Source organism: Zootermopsis nevadensis, unplaced genomic scaffold, assembly GCF_977971745.1.
Source record: "Zootermopsis nevadensis isolate Lab colony 2312 unplaced genomic scaffold, Znev_1.0 Znev_ptg000029l, whole genome shotgun sequence".
NCBI classification, from domain to species: domain Eukaryota; kingdom Metazoa; phylum Arthropoda; class Insecta; order Blattodea; family Termopsidae; genus Zootermopsis; species Zootermopsis nevadensis.
This window is the reverse complement of record NW_028259161.1, coordinates 14,277,681-14,292,390: the sequence shown is the minus strand read 5'-3', so window position 1 is coordinate 14,292,390 and position 14,710 is coordinate 14,277,681. Positions and strand designations below refer to the sequence as shown.

General features: G+C 38.6%; 1 protein-coding gene and 1 long non-coding RNA gene across 10 annotated transcripts in view; one reads left to right on the top strand and one right to left on the bottom strand.

Moving 5' to 3' along the window:
* Positions 1–14,710, top strand: part of LOC110828739 (uncharacterized) — a 573,656-nt gene that overhangs the window by 190,182 nt on the left and 368,764 nt on the right. The gene's annotated exons all lie outside the window — the stretch shown is intronic.
* Positions 1–14,710, bottom strand: part of LOC110828734 (transmembrane protein 8B) — a 30,262-nt gene that overhangs the window by 12,722 nt on the left and 2,830 nt on the right. The window contains exons 2-4 of one of the 5 annotated variants that reach the window (XR_015537695.1): positions 6,011–6,737; positions 2,783–2,947; positions 881–1,755 (exon numbers count right to left, since the gene is read on the bottom strand). Coding sequence is in view for 3 of the 5 variants with exons in the window: in XM_087358234.1 (XP_087214360.1) it covers positions 4,395–6,725 (2,331 nt within the window). In the remaining 2 variants the exon portion in view is untranslated. Of the gene's footprint in view, positions 1–880; positions 2,948–4,111; positions 6,785–14,710 lie in introns of those variants that run through there. The other 4 variants (XR_015537694.1, XM_087358235.1, XM_087358234.1 and 1 more) reach the window with 4 other exon arrangements.

Here is a 14,710-nt window from a genome sequence, read left to right as displayed (position 1 = left end):
AACGACCCGTTCTTCAAGTGCCTGAGCACCACGGGTCCCGATTTTTCGTTGGTTTGATCTATAGACATTTTGGTAGGACTCCTTGGACGAGGGATCGGTCCGTCACAAGGCCTCTACCTGTACACAGGACAGCACAACACAGAAAAACGCAGACAAACATCCATGGCTTGAGTGGGATTCGAACCCACGGTCCCAGCGACCAAGCGGCATAAGGCCCGCGCCTCAGACTGCGCGACCACTGCGGATCCCTACCCCTACAATTATATATATTATAAATATATAAATTATGTCTGGAGATTCAATATTTATTTTCTCAACATACTGCATCCTTCTGTGATTCATTAAAAGCATGAAAATTGGTAGGCGTACATATGAATAATTATACGTATGTGTGCGCTCAGAAAGAAAACATAGCAAGGGATCACTGTCATCGTCATTTGGACCAATGGTGCAATGTACCACTAAGTAGAATCTGAATCCCAGGACCCTGTTCTTGTAGTATGACAGACACTGGGTATAACATAAATTGTATATTTCTGGAAAAGAGATATCATCACGAAAACTTGGTGACCTAAACAAGATGAACCTCCCATGATTTGAATCTGTTTGGTTTCATAGTCTTTTTCGAAATGATAGTGCAGTGGGATATTTCATTAGGCTGTTGTGTTGATAAACAAAGATGTAGAGCGATCTGTGACCAGGTTCTTTGCTCAGAAAATGTGAAAACTACTTATAAGTACGTAAAAATTACAGTACGGTATGGCGATGAGTGTATGAGCTAGAGAAAGGTTAAAGTTTAAAAACCGATAATACATTCAAAGGAGCACAGGAGAGGGGAGTTCTGCCTTCCGGGAATTCATCCTCTGTAATGTGTTTGAGATTAACTAGCCGATAGACCAGCGTATCTAGGACAAAGTAATAATTAGTATTGATGAAATTACTCCTTAAACTAGCGTAAGTAATTATACGGTGGAAGAATATATATTTAACGAAAGAGGAAATTTCTGAAGCCTTCGACGGAGCCGATTGAAAAGATGAACGATTACGTAGGAAAGTAATATTTATGTAACTAGATGTAAATTGTTTATTATTTTGTCCACACTTTTAATAAAAACTCTTTAAATACTGTTACATAACTTCGTACTTTATATATGATGTTGGGGATTTGATTGAGCGTTTCGATGATTGTGACGTCGGATTCATCTTCTTCGAAACTGCTTAAACAATAGACCGTTCCGTTAGTCTTAGTACAACATAAATTAACGTTAAGCTAATAATCTTGAGATATGGGCATTGCATTTGTCAAGTGAGATCAGTGAGATCAGATAAGGCATTGCTACTCGGAAGATCTTCATCAGACTGTACATCCATCATCTGTGTGGAGTGCAAATGCAACCATTTTCGTTCGCATTGTTGTGACATATTTGTGTTGCTGAGGTTATTGGCAGTCGCATACCGGGTGGCGCAGAAATAAGTTAGTTTAAAAAGCAATGACAAAAATGAACGGCTTAGGCGGATTTTAAATAAATTACTGTGACTTTTTTAAAATACATATAACGAAATCCGAAAGCACTGCCCAGTTCGGAGCTGTAAATCTGTGAATCCGTTTATTTTAACCATTGTTGATAACAACGTAAATTTTGGGCCGCCCGGTATGCCAACCATTTTAAACGGACGCAGGTCAAATAAGCGAGGGCGCATCATAAGAACAGGACAGTGAATGACCGTTCATGATAGACCTGCGTCATGGAACTGCTACTGAAATCAAAAGAACAAACTAAAAACTAAGAAGCGACATCAGTTTCCTTTCTAACAGTGTCTTGTAACGAAAATACGCCTGCTTTAAGCAAGATATGATAGTTGCAAGCAGTGTTTCTGTGATCAAAATTATAGGTAAGTGCATCCGGCTCATTCAGTGCCGAACTCTTCCGACTGAACACGATTTGCTACCCGAACTGTGACTCAACTGCTCGAGACATGCTAACATTTTTCCCAACTGTATCATGGGATACAGTTGGGAAAAATGTTAGGCGGGAATCGAACTTGTAATCCTGGGGTCTCGGGTTCGATTCCCGGCGGTGCCCGAATTTATAACTTGTGTTGGGCAAGGCCGTGGTCTAGGCAACACGGAGTTTTCCTCCGGGGGCTTCCCCGGTTTCTCCGTGGCATCCCAACAATTACTCCATTCACACACAGAAGAAGGCAATGGCAAACCACTTCTGGATCATCTGCCAAGAACGTATATGAACAGGTCCCAGTCCGAGAAAAGGATGGAAGGAACCTGTTCATATGGACCTGTCGTCAGACAGAACACTAAATAATAATAATCATGGGATTGAAGTCGAAATACGATAATCGTCGTTTCTAGAACACACGTCAGTGGGTTAATATATATATAAAAAGCTTTTATAGATTATGGGATATTTTGAAGCACATTGTATGTACTCAGTTGTATAAATTTCTTTCCCTATCACGTATTTAATTTTTTAAATATTAATTTGTCACCGACTTTACAAGCAATGTTACTTGGCAGTGGCGTACACGATGCAACATAAGAAATTATTAACATGTGTCGGGAGAAAATTTTCTTACAGAAAAGCGTTCCAGTGGAACATTCTTATATTACTGGGAGTTTAGTGTTTTCTTACTCTAAAATATTCTGAGGTTTTGCAAATTTCTTTACGTTATTTAGGCTTCATTTATTTAACAATTTAAGCAGTGTCGTCTTCAAATTATGTTTTCTCTGTTAACAGATTAAAAATATATAAAATTCATCTCTTACCTCTGTTACTATTGACGTCGTATATTTTAGTGGAATTCCTATGTTTCTGTTTTATTTTGATAATTTTATTATCTGTCTGATTCCTGGATGCATTACAGTTGTCGTAGTAGGCAACATTTTTTTCCCATAATTACCAAAAGTATGACTAAAGTAGTTCAACGATTCCTGTAAAAAGAGATTATTCATGTAGCATAACAAATAAAGGTGCACCACAGTTTATCAGTAAATGGGTACACAGAGTTAACTGATAACCATATCAGAACTCGTATCGTTTAAGAAGGGCAGCATAATGTCAAGGCTGAAGCACGATTGGCAATCAGATAAGCTTAAGGGGAATACTGGAGGTGTTTGGGTGGGGGTCACGGTTCAACTGTTAATATATTCGTTATTCCCTATATTCTGCCCCTAGGCTGCTCATACATGGTTGCTAAAATAACAAAATTGTATGCTTTGTGTAGATCAGTTAACACCTGTAGACATCAGATTACCGAAAATGTTAACGGTGGTTTTTAATGACCGTAACTGATTTACAAATATTGAGGGGTGATTTCAATACCGGGAGGTGTCAGGAAGCAAACTGAGGGGGGGGGGGGTGATTGAACGTTGCTCTTGTGCCAGTCCAGGTTCGTAGTTCGATTCCCGAATAGGCTGAACTTTGAGATGAAACGATAAACCAGGCTTTGGCGCATTAATCAGGTTTATAAAGAAAACGAAGGAGGCGTGATTAGATTGTAATTAGATACGCCTTACTTCATCCAAATTCAATTAATTTCGTAAATTTTGGCATTGCTTAATGTATCAAATTGGAAGAGAGAGGCGACAATCAGTCGTTCCTTCCAGACTTTCCGTCTAACGACGTGACTTCCACAAAGCTCTCGCAATCTTAAAACTTGTTTACGAGGCGAGAACTTAAGCCTTTCAAGATAAGGAACGATTGTTGCCATAGAACAGTAGCTCTGGGGCGACGGACAAATGAAATTTGAACATAGCTTTTCGGTGCGTTTCTGACGTTATGGGGAGACGTTGAGTGACAAGGCAAAGCGGAGGGACGGTTACACTCTAAAAATGTGATCTCTCAAAGTATAATCAGCGCGAGTAGTGGTGGCACCTAAATGCGCGATGTGTAAGCCGAGGGAGGGGAGTTCAGTAGTAGTGGGGGTCGCATAGCCTCAGCTGCGGTGACGCACCGATCTAAACACAGCTAGAGCTACAAACCAACTGAAGCTGACACCCCTCTAGCGCGTGCTTTGGACGGGTCCATCTCATACGACCAAAAACAGTCCTTTGCGCGAGTGTCAACACTTCTCGCGAGACCTATACCAGTAGTAATAAGAGGAAAACAATGTATTTTTACTGTGATAAAATTAACAACGGTAAACAGTCCTGGATGGCCATACAATTTAATCGGCATATGCGAAGACAGATGTGTAAGAAATTGACATTTTCAATGAGCAAACACCTGTAAGTCATAGTAAAACACAGGTGAGACAAAATGCATGCATAATTATGAGACGCACGGGCTCAATAGTTATATCCCCTCTCGAGAGCTGTCAGCATTCCTCGAGAAGAGGTTTCATGCTTTATCACAAATTATTAATACACGTTGTATTTGTCATCGTTTCCACCAACATATCGACTTTATGAACTTGTTATCTTTCCATGATGACGTCGTGCACTTCAGTGACGGAAAACAAACACATTCTTCACAGTTCACACCAGAAACTCTGTCTTGCTTGCGAGATGGAAGCAAGAATGTGATTGCCAATGCCATGATGATATGCCATGCACTGTGGACATATTTGTAGTTCTGTTTTGTTTGTAAGAAAGAATAACATACAAGTCCCACAGCGACAAGTAACACTCCCGGAGGAAAGTATAATTTCCAATATGTCTTACTGGGATAGCACGACCTCTGTGCTTTGCACCGCCACACCCAAGACTGGGTCATAACAGCTATGCCTACTAGAGCGGGCACTACCAACACCCACAGCGAGGTTCGATTATACTCTGTGCCGAGAGCGATGCCCACTGCACCTGACATGTGAGCGATGGACTTCAAGGCACCACGGATGTCGGACATGGCAATGAGAGTTACCCACAGGGACAGAATAGCTGAATAGAAGTCACAGAATTGCAGAACATTCAACCTCATTAAACAATATGAATAAATGTCTTCACCTGCATCGCAAGCGTGATAGAATGTCGAGAAGAACATAGTACATGTATACACAAACGCTTCTGTGTAATACTTGCGACGTATTGCCATCACAGCTGCTGGGATGAAGAACATATTGCTAAGTGTAAGAAGGAGGGCTGCTATAAGCAGGTCTGACAAGGATGTAACTCTGCTGTCGTCCGTGCAACCCCATCCGATATATCCGTGATTACACACACATGTAGAAAACATGAATCCACCACTCATGTAATTGTAGCAGTCGCCAAATCGACCACAATTGTCTGCGGTGCACATGTTAGACTCGATTATAAGAGACACGTTCAGTGTACCCAGATCAGGAGTGCAGTCTATTGGAAGGTTAGCAATGTTGAAGCAAAATGGCTTCAGAGTTATGAACCAGAGTCCAGGTTCTGGGAAAGGCACATGGATAGTTCCTATGCGATTTGATTCGCTAGTTGAATTTATCTGACTATATGATCCTGAAAAATCTCCAGCGTAGTTGAAGCACAATTCTTCAGGGAAAAGGGGAATAACACGCGACTGGTAACTAAGACACGCAACAACAGACACATTGTACAGACTTTCTGTAACATTCTTCAAGTTAGAGCTTTCTTCTAGCTTCATCTTAAAAGTCAGCGTGCCCCCAATGTCACTTACGTAATTCACTTCAAACTGCATCGTAGCCAATTCTTCGACGCCAACATTTATGGAAAAGAAACCTTTGTTGTCGTCTGCATGTTCACTGAGGAAGTTATACGTAAAGAATGCTGTAAAAGACTGTCTCACCAAAGGCACCAAGGTCCAGAACTTCTGAAAATCTTTGAGTAATAACGCTATGTCGTAAATGAGTTCGTCAGTCGTGAGATGATTTAATATTGTCGTATTTACTAATCTCAAATTCTCTGTTGAATTATGAGCGAGGAAGGAGACTGTCAGAGAGAAATGGATTGGATTAGCACTGCCGTTGTGGGGTGCAGATACCGTAATAAAATACCAGTTATCTACTGCTGGAATGAATTCAATTTCACATAATGTCTGAAAATCACATTTACCATTGTTGTCCTGAGGATCCGGTATTGTTCTAGGAGCATAGGACATGAGTAGACAGGGGACAGAGTCACACTGATCGGAAGAAAGATTAACCAGCACCATCCACGTCCCTAAAGGTACAAAGAATTTAAATGTCATGGCCTGAGTCTCTTCGTCCACTTGTCTTGAAGTTTCCTCTTCAGGAAGGATAACAGTAACTTCTTGTGTTATAACTACGCTCAAACTGGACTCGATCATTGCTGCACAGTTTGGGGATAACCCGTCTTGCAAAATCTGATCATTATTAGGATCCGCGTAGCTTAGAAATGCGACGGCAAACCAATCCCCAGGAATTGGACTGGTGACATTAAGAATCACAGGAACTTCGTCGCTCTGAAACTCCGCGTTGTACATTGGCACACGATTTGAGATTGAAAAATTATTAGGAAACTTTGCCCCATCTGGGTTGATCACGGGTAAACTACCATATTTTAGGAACAGGCTTACTTTCCTCGGATCACACCCAGAAAATAATTGTGATGATACTAGTTTCTCGGAAACGGTGAAGTTAAAGGCAGCTGTGAGCGTTTGATCAGGAACTCGAAAGTGTAGTAGTGTGATGTCGCGGTACGCTCTGTAGTCGATCAGTTCCCGTGCTGATAGTTTCCACACCTTCGTGAGCTGCCCACTGGACACGGCGATAGCTCCCAGAATCAGGAACAGTACTTTGGCAGCCATTTCTTCACCGCGCTGAAGCAAAGAAATGTCCTTTAACTGATGTCCGCAGATATTTCAAGCTGATGACAATGGAGTCAGGTCGATAATTAAACTTCCAAATCATTTTTCTTACTGAATTCTTAACACATATAAGTATACGTTAATAAGTAGTAATTTATCTTCCATAATTAACTAAACGTAACAACCTAGAAATAAACTCGTTATATAATGAATACAATACACCAGTAACTTGTTATTATTAGAAGGGATTGTCACCGTACATATAGGACAAATGTGTGACATTTTGGTAATAAGTTAATGTCAAATTTAGGGAAATTCTTATTTGATAAGTTAATATTACTATTATATAGATAATATAACGAAGATAATTGTTTAATAGGTTGTGGCGCCGTGGAGTCTGGTAGATGTTTACGGACGTTTCAGAGGTACTTGCTGCAAGCACTTCTGAAACGCCGGTAAACTTATATCAGACTCCACGGCCCTGTAACTCGGAAGACTTTCATCTTCATAATTGCAACCGTGAGAACCTGAAATCCTATTGAATAATATAACGTTTTGTGTAAAAACCTAAACATGTTGTGGCGAAATCGTTTACAAGATAAGAAAATATTTTTTTTTAAATATCATGCAACAGGAAACAGAAACTTATAACAATTTTCTAAAAGTTTGACAGAGTAAATGTTGAAATCTTTTGAAATGCTTTTAATCTAACGGGTATGATGGCGCTTGGAACACGTAAGGGCCGATCTAGAAGCACTGTGGGTTGTAAAGCTTGCATATCTGACGTCCTTAAAATATCAGTATTGTTTGTCGTACTTGGCGTTTATCTCGGAATCTCCCCGCCTTTGTTAAGTAAAATTTATGAGTAGATATTTCAAATATTTATTGTCTGCTTGCGAGACTGGACAGACACGAACACGTACTGATACCAGCGGTCATGATTCGAAGCTGTTCATTGCGGATTCTGCTATAATTCCATAATAATTTCAGTCTGACATTCTACTTAGGAGGCTAATCTTTTCGACTGCATTAAAGACCTTTTTTTTTCTTATTTCACAGTGTGTTTTGTATTCTTCTCTAATCTTATACATAAAAGGGCCTTAAATGTTTTTATACCTGATACTTCGTCTCCTTTATATCCGCTACTCTTGTAGGCCTCACTATAGCACATTTAATGAAAAACAGCCCATTGGCAGGGCACATGGTTATGTAATGCGTGTGAAAGGGGGGGAACTGAAGAGGCTATGAAGAATTTTGCGCTTGAATTACAGGATTGCTATAAATTTTGGTTTTAAAAAAATCACAAATGAAATTAAGAATACCGGTTAAATCTGCATGAATCTTACGTAAAGTTGCTGTTTTTGACGATCGAATTCACGAGTTATGTCGTGTGACACTCAGTGTGGTTGACAGTAATTTTGTAAAGTTTATGTTTAATTTTAGACGTAATTACTCATTAGAGAATATCTCATGTACGCACCCAACTAATTTAATCATTGATGAGATTGATTCAGAATTGAAATCGAAGAAGGAAATATTAATTTTCATAATTTCTTTCTTCGAAATTTAATTTTGTTGAAACAAATACGAGATGTTTGAAGTAAATTCTATCAAAGCGGAAACAAAAGAGATTAATGTTTGAATAAAATATAAACTACGGTTCTCATTAGGGACGTATTATTACGAAACTTCTGTGGCGTGTTCCTACATCAAGGTACTTGTCATAGGATAAGAGTAGCCTACGCGTCAGAGTAGTGAATCCATTTCATTACGTGTAAAAGAATTTGAAGCAGTTATTTGAATTTAGAACAGAATTCGTGTGGGAAACCAAACACGTTGTGTATCATGTCACGTGACGGATGTGAGTATCGATTCTCGATTGTTACGTCACGACACTCTTCTAATTGAATTAGGAACAACGTTCAAAATTATGACAGAAACACGCATCTAATTTAATTTCGCCTCCATCCCTCCACCTGTCATATTGACTTCATTTTATGGCTGTAGTAATAAAGTGCACTTTTTTCTGTAGTACTGTACACCAACTATAACCATACTTTAACGAACAGAGGTCCAAGACCTTATTTGGACCGACGAACTAGAACGTGTATTGTTTTGCAAAAGCATATAATTACTCAATCCTTCAGTTATTTAATGATTTTATTTCAACTGCAAAGATTATAATGTAATGCAGACTTTAATAATGTTGAATAATTAAGTTACTGTCACAGCATTCACATGGAGAGACTGAGAGAAACGACGCGAAAGTTCAGTCCGGTATCGGAAACTACATTTCAACTTTACAGCCTTTTTCCAGGATGCGAAGCCGTGAAGAGGGAGGCAGTGTATTTATCCGAAATATTAGTATTTCTTTACGAATCCACACGACGTCACGACCATAGAAGACCAACATCAGGATCGCGACAACCTCAAATCTTGCAAATGTGACAAACCATTTTTCGTATAGTATAGTCAATTGTGGTTAGAATGTCGCTCGTTGTGAAATCTGAATATGCGATTAGCTTTACCAGTGACATATTCTCAGCCATTTTGCACCCCTTGAAGTTATTTCGTAAAAATAAAATTTAATAACGACAGGGCCTATAAGTCAGTTTCCTCTGACCATTGAATTTTCTGACGAAATTTCATGATTATTTATGTAACATTAATGCGTTATTTTGCGTAGCCCAATAAACAGACTACAAGACTGTAAAATATGCTAATTTATTCCTAACTCCTATTACATCTACTTTTTGAAACGTCCCTTCAAAAGTATTAACATAATTTGAACCTTCCTTCATTTTGTCAAAGTGAGAGAGCAAAAGTATTACACCAATATAAAATTACAGTGTCGGCTTTTAAACTTCAGTTACAAATAAGTCATTTAATTACGTAATTTCTTGATTATGGTAAAGATTATAATATTCATGACGTCAGTATGTACTCGTTTTGCCGTTGAATTGAACATGGATGTTCTCACACTTCCGTTTTAAAATTCAATCTTGCAATATCGATTAATCTGCTGTATCAGTGCGTTTTTATTGAGTCTAAGAGACAATCGCTTAAGCGACTGTAGGTGTCACTTGAATAAGTGATACGTTATGCGTTTTTCGTTAATACTGTACGCCACTTTCTGATAAAACGGCTTTTATTAGTGTGTAAAATTTAATTCTGCAACGAAATCGAAGCCTTTTTTCTTTGCTGATTAAGTAAAACATGTTTGAAGACATGGAATATAGTTCTATAATTTTATAATCTCACCTCCACACAATGAATAAGGATGTAGGTATGTTAAATGAACAAGATCAGAAAAGCTTTGTTGTTGTTGTTGTTTTGTCATGTGAGCCGTTTATTGTTACGCCATTATAAGAAATATCGAAAAATTTATAACAAAAGAGAACTAGAGTTTGACATTCATTGAAGGATGAAAAATGTATTCGGGAAGACAACAGATGTTGCCTATAACCGTAGATTAGCAGAATAACATATATGTAGCTTTAAGGGGGTGGAAAGAACTTGTTGAAAAAAAATGTTAGTGGTTCTGTGTCTCCTGCATTGCTCGTAGTAACCATATGAATTTGTATGAATTAATCCTGATTGTATTGCAATATGGCTTCAAGGAACGTGAATTAACTGTTATTACACTGTAATCGGTAGAGGGCAGTAACAACACGCTGTCATGACACAAATATGAAAGCAAGGTCTCTTTCCGATTCGTCAATAATAATTACCTTGCCTTTTTGCAATTAAAAAGCTGATACATAATAACGTTTGTACACCCACATTGGAAACAGTGTAGATTTTATTGCGGAGAGATATTAGATTCACTCGAATTCCTGAATAGAAGGGCCATCCCTTGTCGGCTATCCGCCACTCATCCTCGTATATTCAGAATTCGGCTATCAATAATCGGGCTATGACGTAGAGGCGTGGGGCTTAAATGAGGATCTTCGAAACCTCACAGTGTGCAGACACATTCTTCGACCAATGTTCTTAGAGGAAGATGTTCGGGGTATGTAACACGTATGATGATGCGATATATTTATATAGTTTTAGTAGGAAAACCTTAAGTGATAGTTTTGGATAAATAGGAATTGGAGGATTTGCAAATAACACTGTGTAAGGATGTTTACTATTTAAGATTTGAGGTTTTCACAGCGGTGAGTATGAAGATTTTTGTCTTCTGGGTTGTTGCGCTGTGTAGTCTGGTCGATGTTTACCAACGTTTCAGAGGTCATACTGCCTCCGTCATCAGAGTATGAAGATTTCTGTCTTCTGGGTTGTTGCGCTGTGTAGTCTGGTCGATGTTTACCAACGTTTCAGAGGTCATACTGCCTCCGTTATCAGAGTATGAAGATTTCTGTCTTCTGGGTTGTTGCGCTGTGTAGTCTGGTCGATGTTTACCAACGTTTCAGAGGTCATACTGCCTCCGTCATCAGAGCATGAAGATTTCTGTCTTCTGGGTTGTTGCGCTGTGTAGTCTGGTCGATGTTTACCAACGTTTCAGAGGTCATACTGCCTCCGTCATCAGAGTATGAAAATTTCTGTCTTCTGGGTTGTTGCGCTGTGTAGTCTGGTCGATGTTTACCAATGTTTCACAGGTCATACTGCCTCCGTCATCAGAGCGATGAGTATGAAGATTTCTGTCTTCTGGGTTGTTGCGCTGTGTAGTCTGGTCGATGTTAACCAACGTTTCAGAGGTCATACTGCCTCCGTCATCAGGGCGATGAGTATGAAGATTTCTGTCTTCTGGGTTGTTGCGCCGTGTAGTCTGGTCGATGTTTACCAACGTTTCAGAGGTCATACTGCCTCCGTCATCAGAGCGATGAGTATGAAGATTTTTGTCTTCTGGGTTGTTGCGCAACAACCCAGAAGACAAAAATCTTCATGTTTACTATTGTCCAGTGGCGGGCTTGTATGAATACAGGAATAAAGCTTTGTTTTCCATAAAAGGCGTGAGAATTCATGAACATTTGAGCGACTTTTTAATGTTACATCTGTAACTTGATGTTCATTGGTGATTTCCATTTTACATTATTAATTGACGCGGCCTAGCTTTTAAAAATCATATTGTTTCAGCCTCCAAGAAAATAAGGCATGAAGATGGCTGTCTTCAGACTCACCGCCGTGAAAATCTCAAATCCTACAAAACATAGCTTATTTTGGTATATAATAGCTGAATAATGAGTAAATAATAAGCGGGGAAATAGTTAATGTCTTATTTATTTTGAGAGCCGAATTAAATTCTCAGACTCAGACTTCATGCAAAACGCAATTACTGAACGAAACAGGAAGTGGCAGGATTTGAAACATCTTCGGTTGAATGAGTTCAGTTTACTGAGATTCACTAACAATCTAAAAATATTCTTCTTATGAACTGGAAAATAACATACTCATAAACGTTACCTGTACTTTTTTCTAATATATGTTAATTTTTTAATATTTAACTTGACGATATGAAGTTCGTTTTGCCTGAAAATAAAATAGTAGTTCCACTCCGCTCGTACAATCAGTCTTAAAATGTTTTGTTTCTAAGAAGTATTCTTGATTCCATACGTAATACGATAGAGGGTGCAGAATTTGAAATATGCGACATGGAAACAATTGTTTTGAAATTAAAATGTAGTCTTGTACGAACCAGTTAATTTGACTGAAATGATTTCGGGTGTTAAGGGATGTCTAAATGGTATTAGCGTTTATCTTCAATACCCTATGCAGAGTTTGATTTTTTTAACAACCCAGGCATACGTCATTTTTCTGCTTATATATATATATATATATATATATATATAGTTAAGAAGGTACTGAATTCAGTGTTCTGCGCCGTTGATCTTGTGACTAGCGTGAAGAGTTGCAATCAAGTGGACCTTGGCTTGAGAACTGGGCATCTAATTTCAAATGTATTTCACAGAAAGTGATCAAAATTCACTGAGCTGTTTCGTTATCAACCACCAAGCTTTTTACTGCGCTCATAATTAATATTACAGACAAGTGTTACCAGATGGTACAAGGAACCCAATATATAGGATTTGAGGCTTTCACAGCAGTGAATCTGATGATGGCTGTCTTCTGGGTTGTTGTCTCGCGTAGTCCGGTATTAGTTTACCGACGTTTCAGAGGTCCTTGCTGCCTCCATCACCAGGATCAGTGCCCTGATAATGGAGGCAGCAAGGACCTCTGAAACGTCGGTAAACTTCTACCAGACTACACGGCGAAACAGCCCAATATAATTATCTGGTGTACATTTGGATTTTGATCCAGGATAAATCAAAGCTTCCGACCAATGACTGGACGGCAGTGGTTCGATTCTCAACGAAGGGAGTAAACTCTAGGGCACTCCCAGCCTCCTACCCAACGAACAACCAAATAATACCTTCGAGGGGTAGAGATGATTACTTTCCCCTCCATACAATGTCAAAGTGAATAATCAGAGGAGATTTACATTTACGTCCTCTATAAACTCTGAAATCGTGGTTCTAAGCTACATTTTTAACCATGAAGAATTATATGATATGTTCCTCCGAAACTTTGCTAACCGCATACAAGACCACATATCGTCAAAACCGAGAAGACTACAGTCAATATATTTACCGCTGTGTTAACCTAAAGTCTCATAAACTTCATTTCACTCAGTTTATCTGCGTTTTCAGGGTGTCGTAAACTATCAGTAATAAGTTATTTTACCAGTTTATACAAATTTTAGAGCTGTCAGCAGATAAGGGAGCCGTATTTTAATTTAACATAACCTTTAGGGCACTATATACTAGAGTAACCACAGCAAAATTAGTTATACACCGAATTCAATGCTCTGGTTTATAACACTACGCTGTTCAATCTAGCAGTGCCTGTGGGCAACGTCATTGGTAAGGGGAGGTGCTGTAGTACGTAGACTGTTTCCGAGCTGTGCGTGGCGTACGGATAATATAAGTGTAGTTTCATGAACTACCATGCATTTTTCACTGCTGCAAGAAATCTAAACTCATTGAAACGAAATTACGTTTTAACGTCTGCATGAGCATTAAAGTTAAAGGTAGTATTTTTTATGAACTTGAAATGGTCGTGTGAGAGCAGTGTAAACACTGTTAACGTGCGCTGAATTCAGAAGTCATGCTTCTCACGAAAAACTGTAGTAATTGCGTAATCGTTTCCTGTTCTGTGGAAAGTGAACGACCTTGTATTGTGTCGAACATCATGGTCACTGACCACGGACTTTCGCCCTCCAGTTATCGCTTTCCACACGAAATCTACTGCTGGTTAAATGCGCTTTAACTTTGTAGCAACGAATGAATAATATACATTTCTATTTTGTGAACTTATTGCGTAGCTAATACATTTTACATTTGTTACTTTAGGGATTAGATAAACATGTAACTCAGTTTTAGAATTTAAAAGCAAACGGCTTTTCGTGTTGGTTATGAGGTTCTAATTTAGAAGAAGTAAGAATTTTAAGAGTGAGAGGTCTTTGCACAAACGTGTGGCAGCTGGATAAATATTATAAAAGTTATCGTAATTTTATATGTTTGTGTTGTGATCCTTTGCTTTCGTCAGGTTTCTTTGGTCATAAAAATCGAATCGAACAAAGACTATGAGTTCGGACCTTAGAACTGTCAACAGCCTACTTATCTCGATAAGGTTAAATATTATTATATTTATTATTACATTTATAATTTCTTGTTGAATAATAAACTTGTGTTATTTAAATATAAAATTAACAAAACAATAACAAATATCTTGACGAGTTGGTATCACGACAGCTTGTAGGTCCCGAACTTAAATCTTTTAACGGAAACAGGCTTTCATGAGGTATTTTCGAGGTCTTCCTTAGTACTTCCCTGCATATGTTGACGTAAATCGTAACGTTCAACAAAATGCGAAGTAATTCCCTGATAAGAACAGCGGTAAGTTGAAGCAGAACGTTCTCAGCCGTTTAAACTTCGTATTGACGTATCAAAATTTGCATTTATATTTCTAGTGAAGCAGTCAGA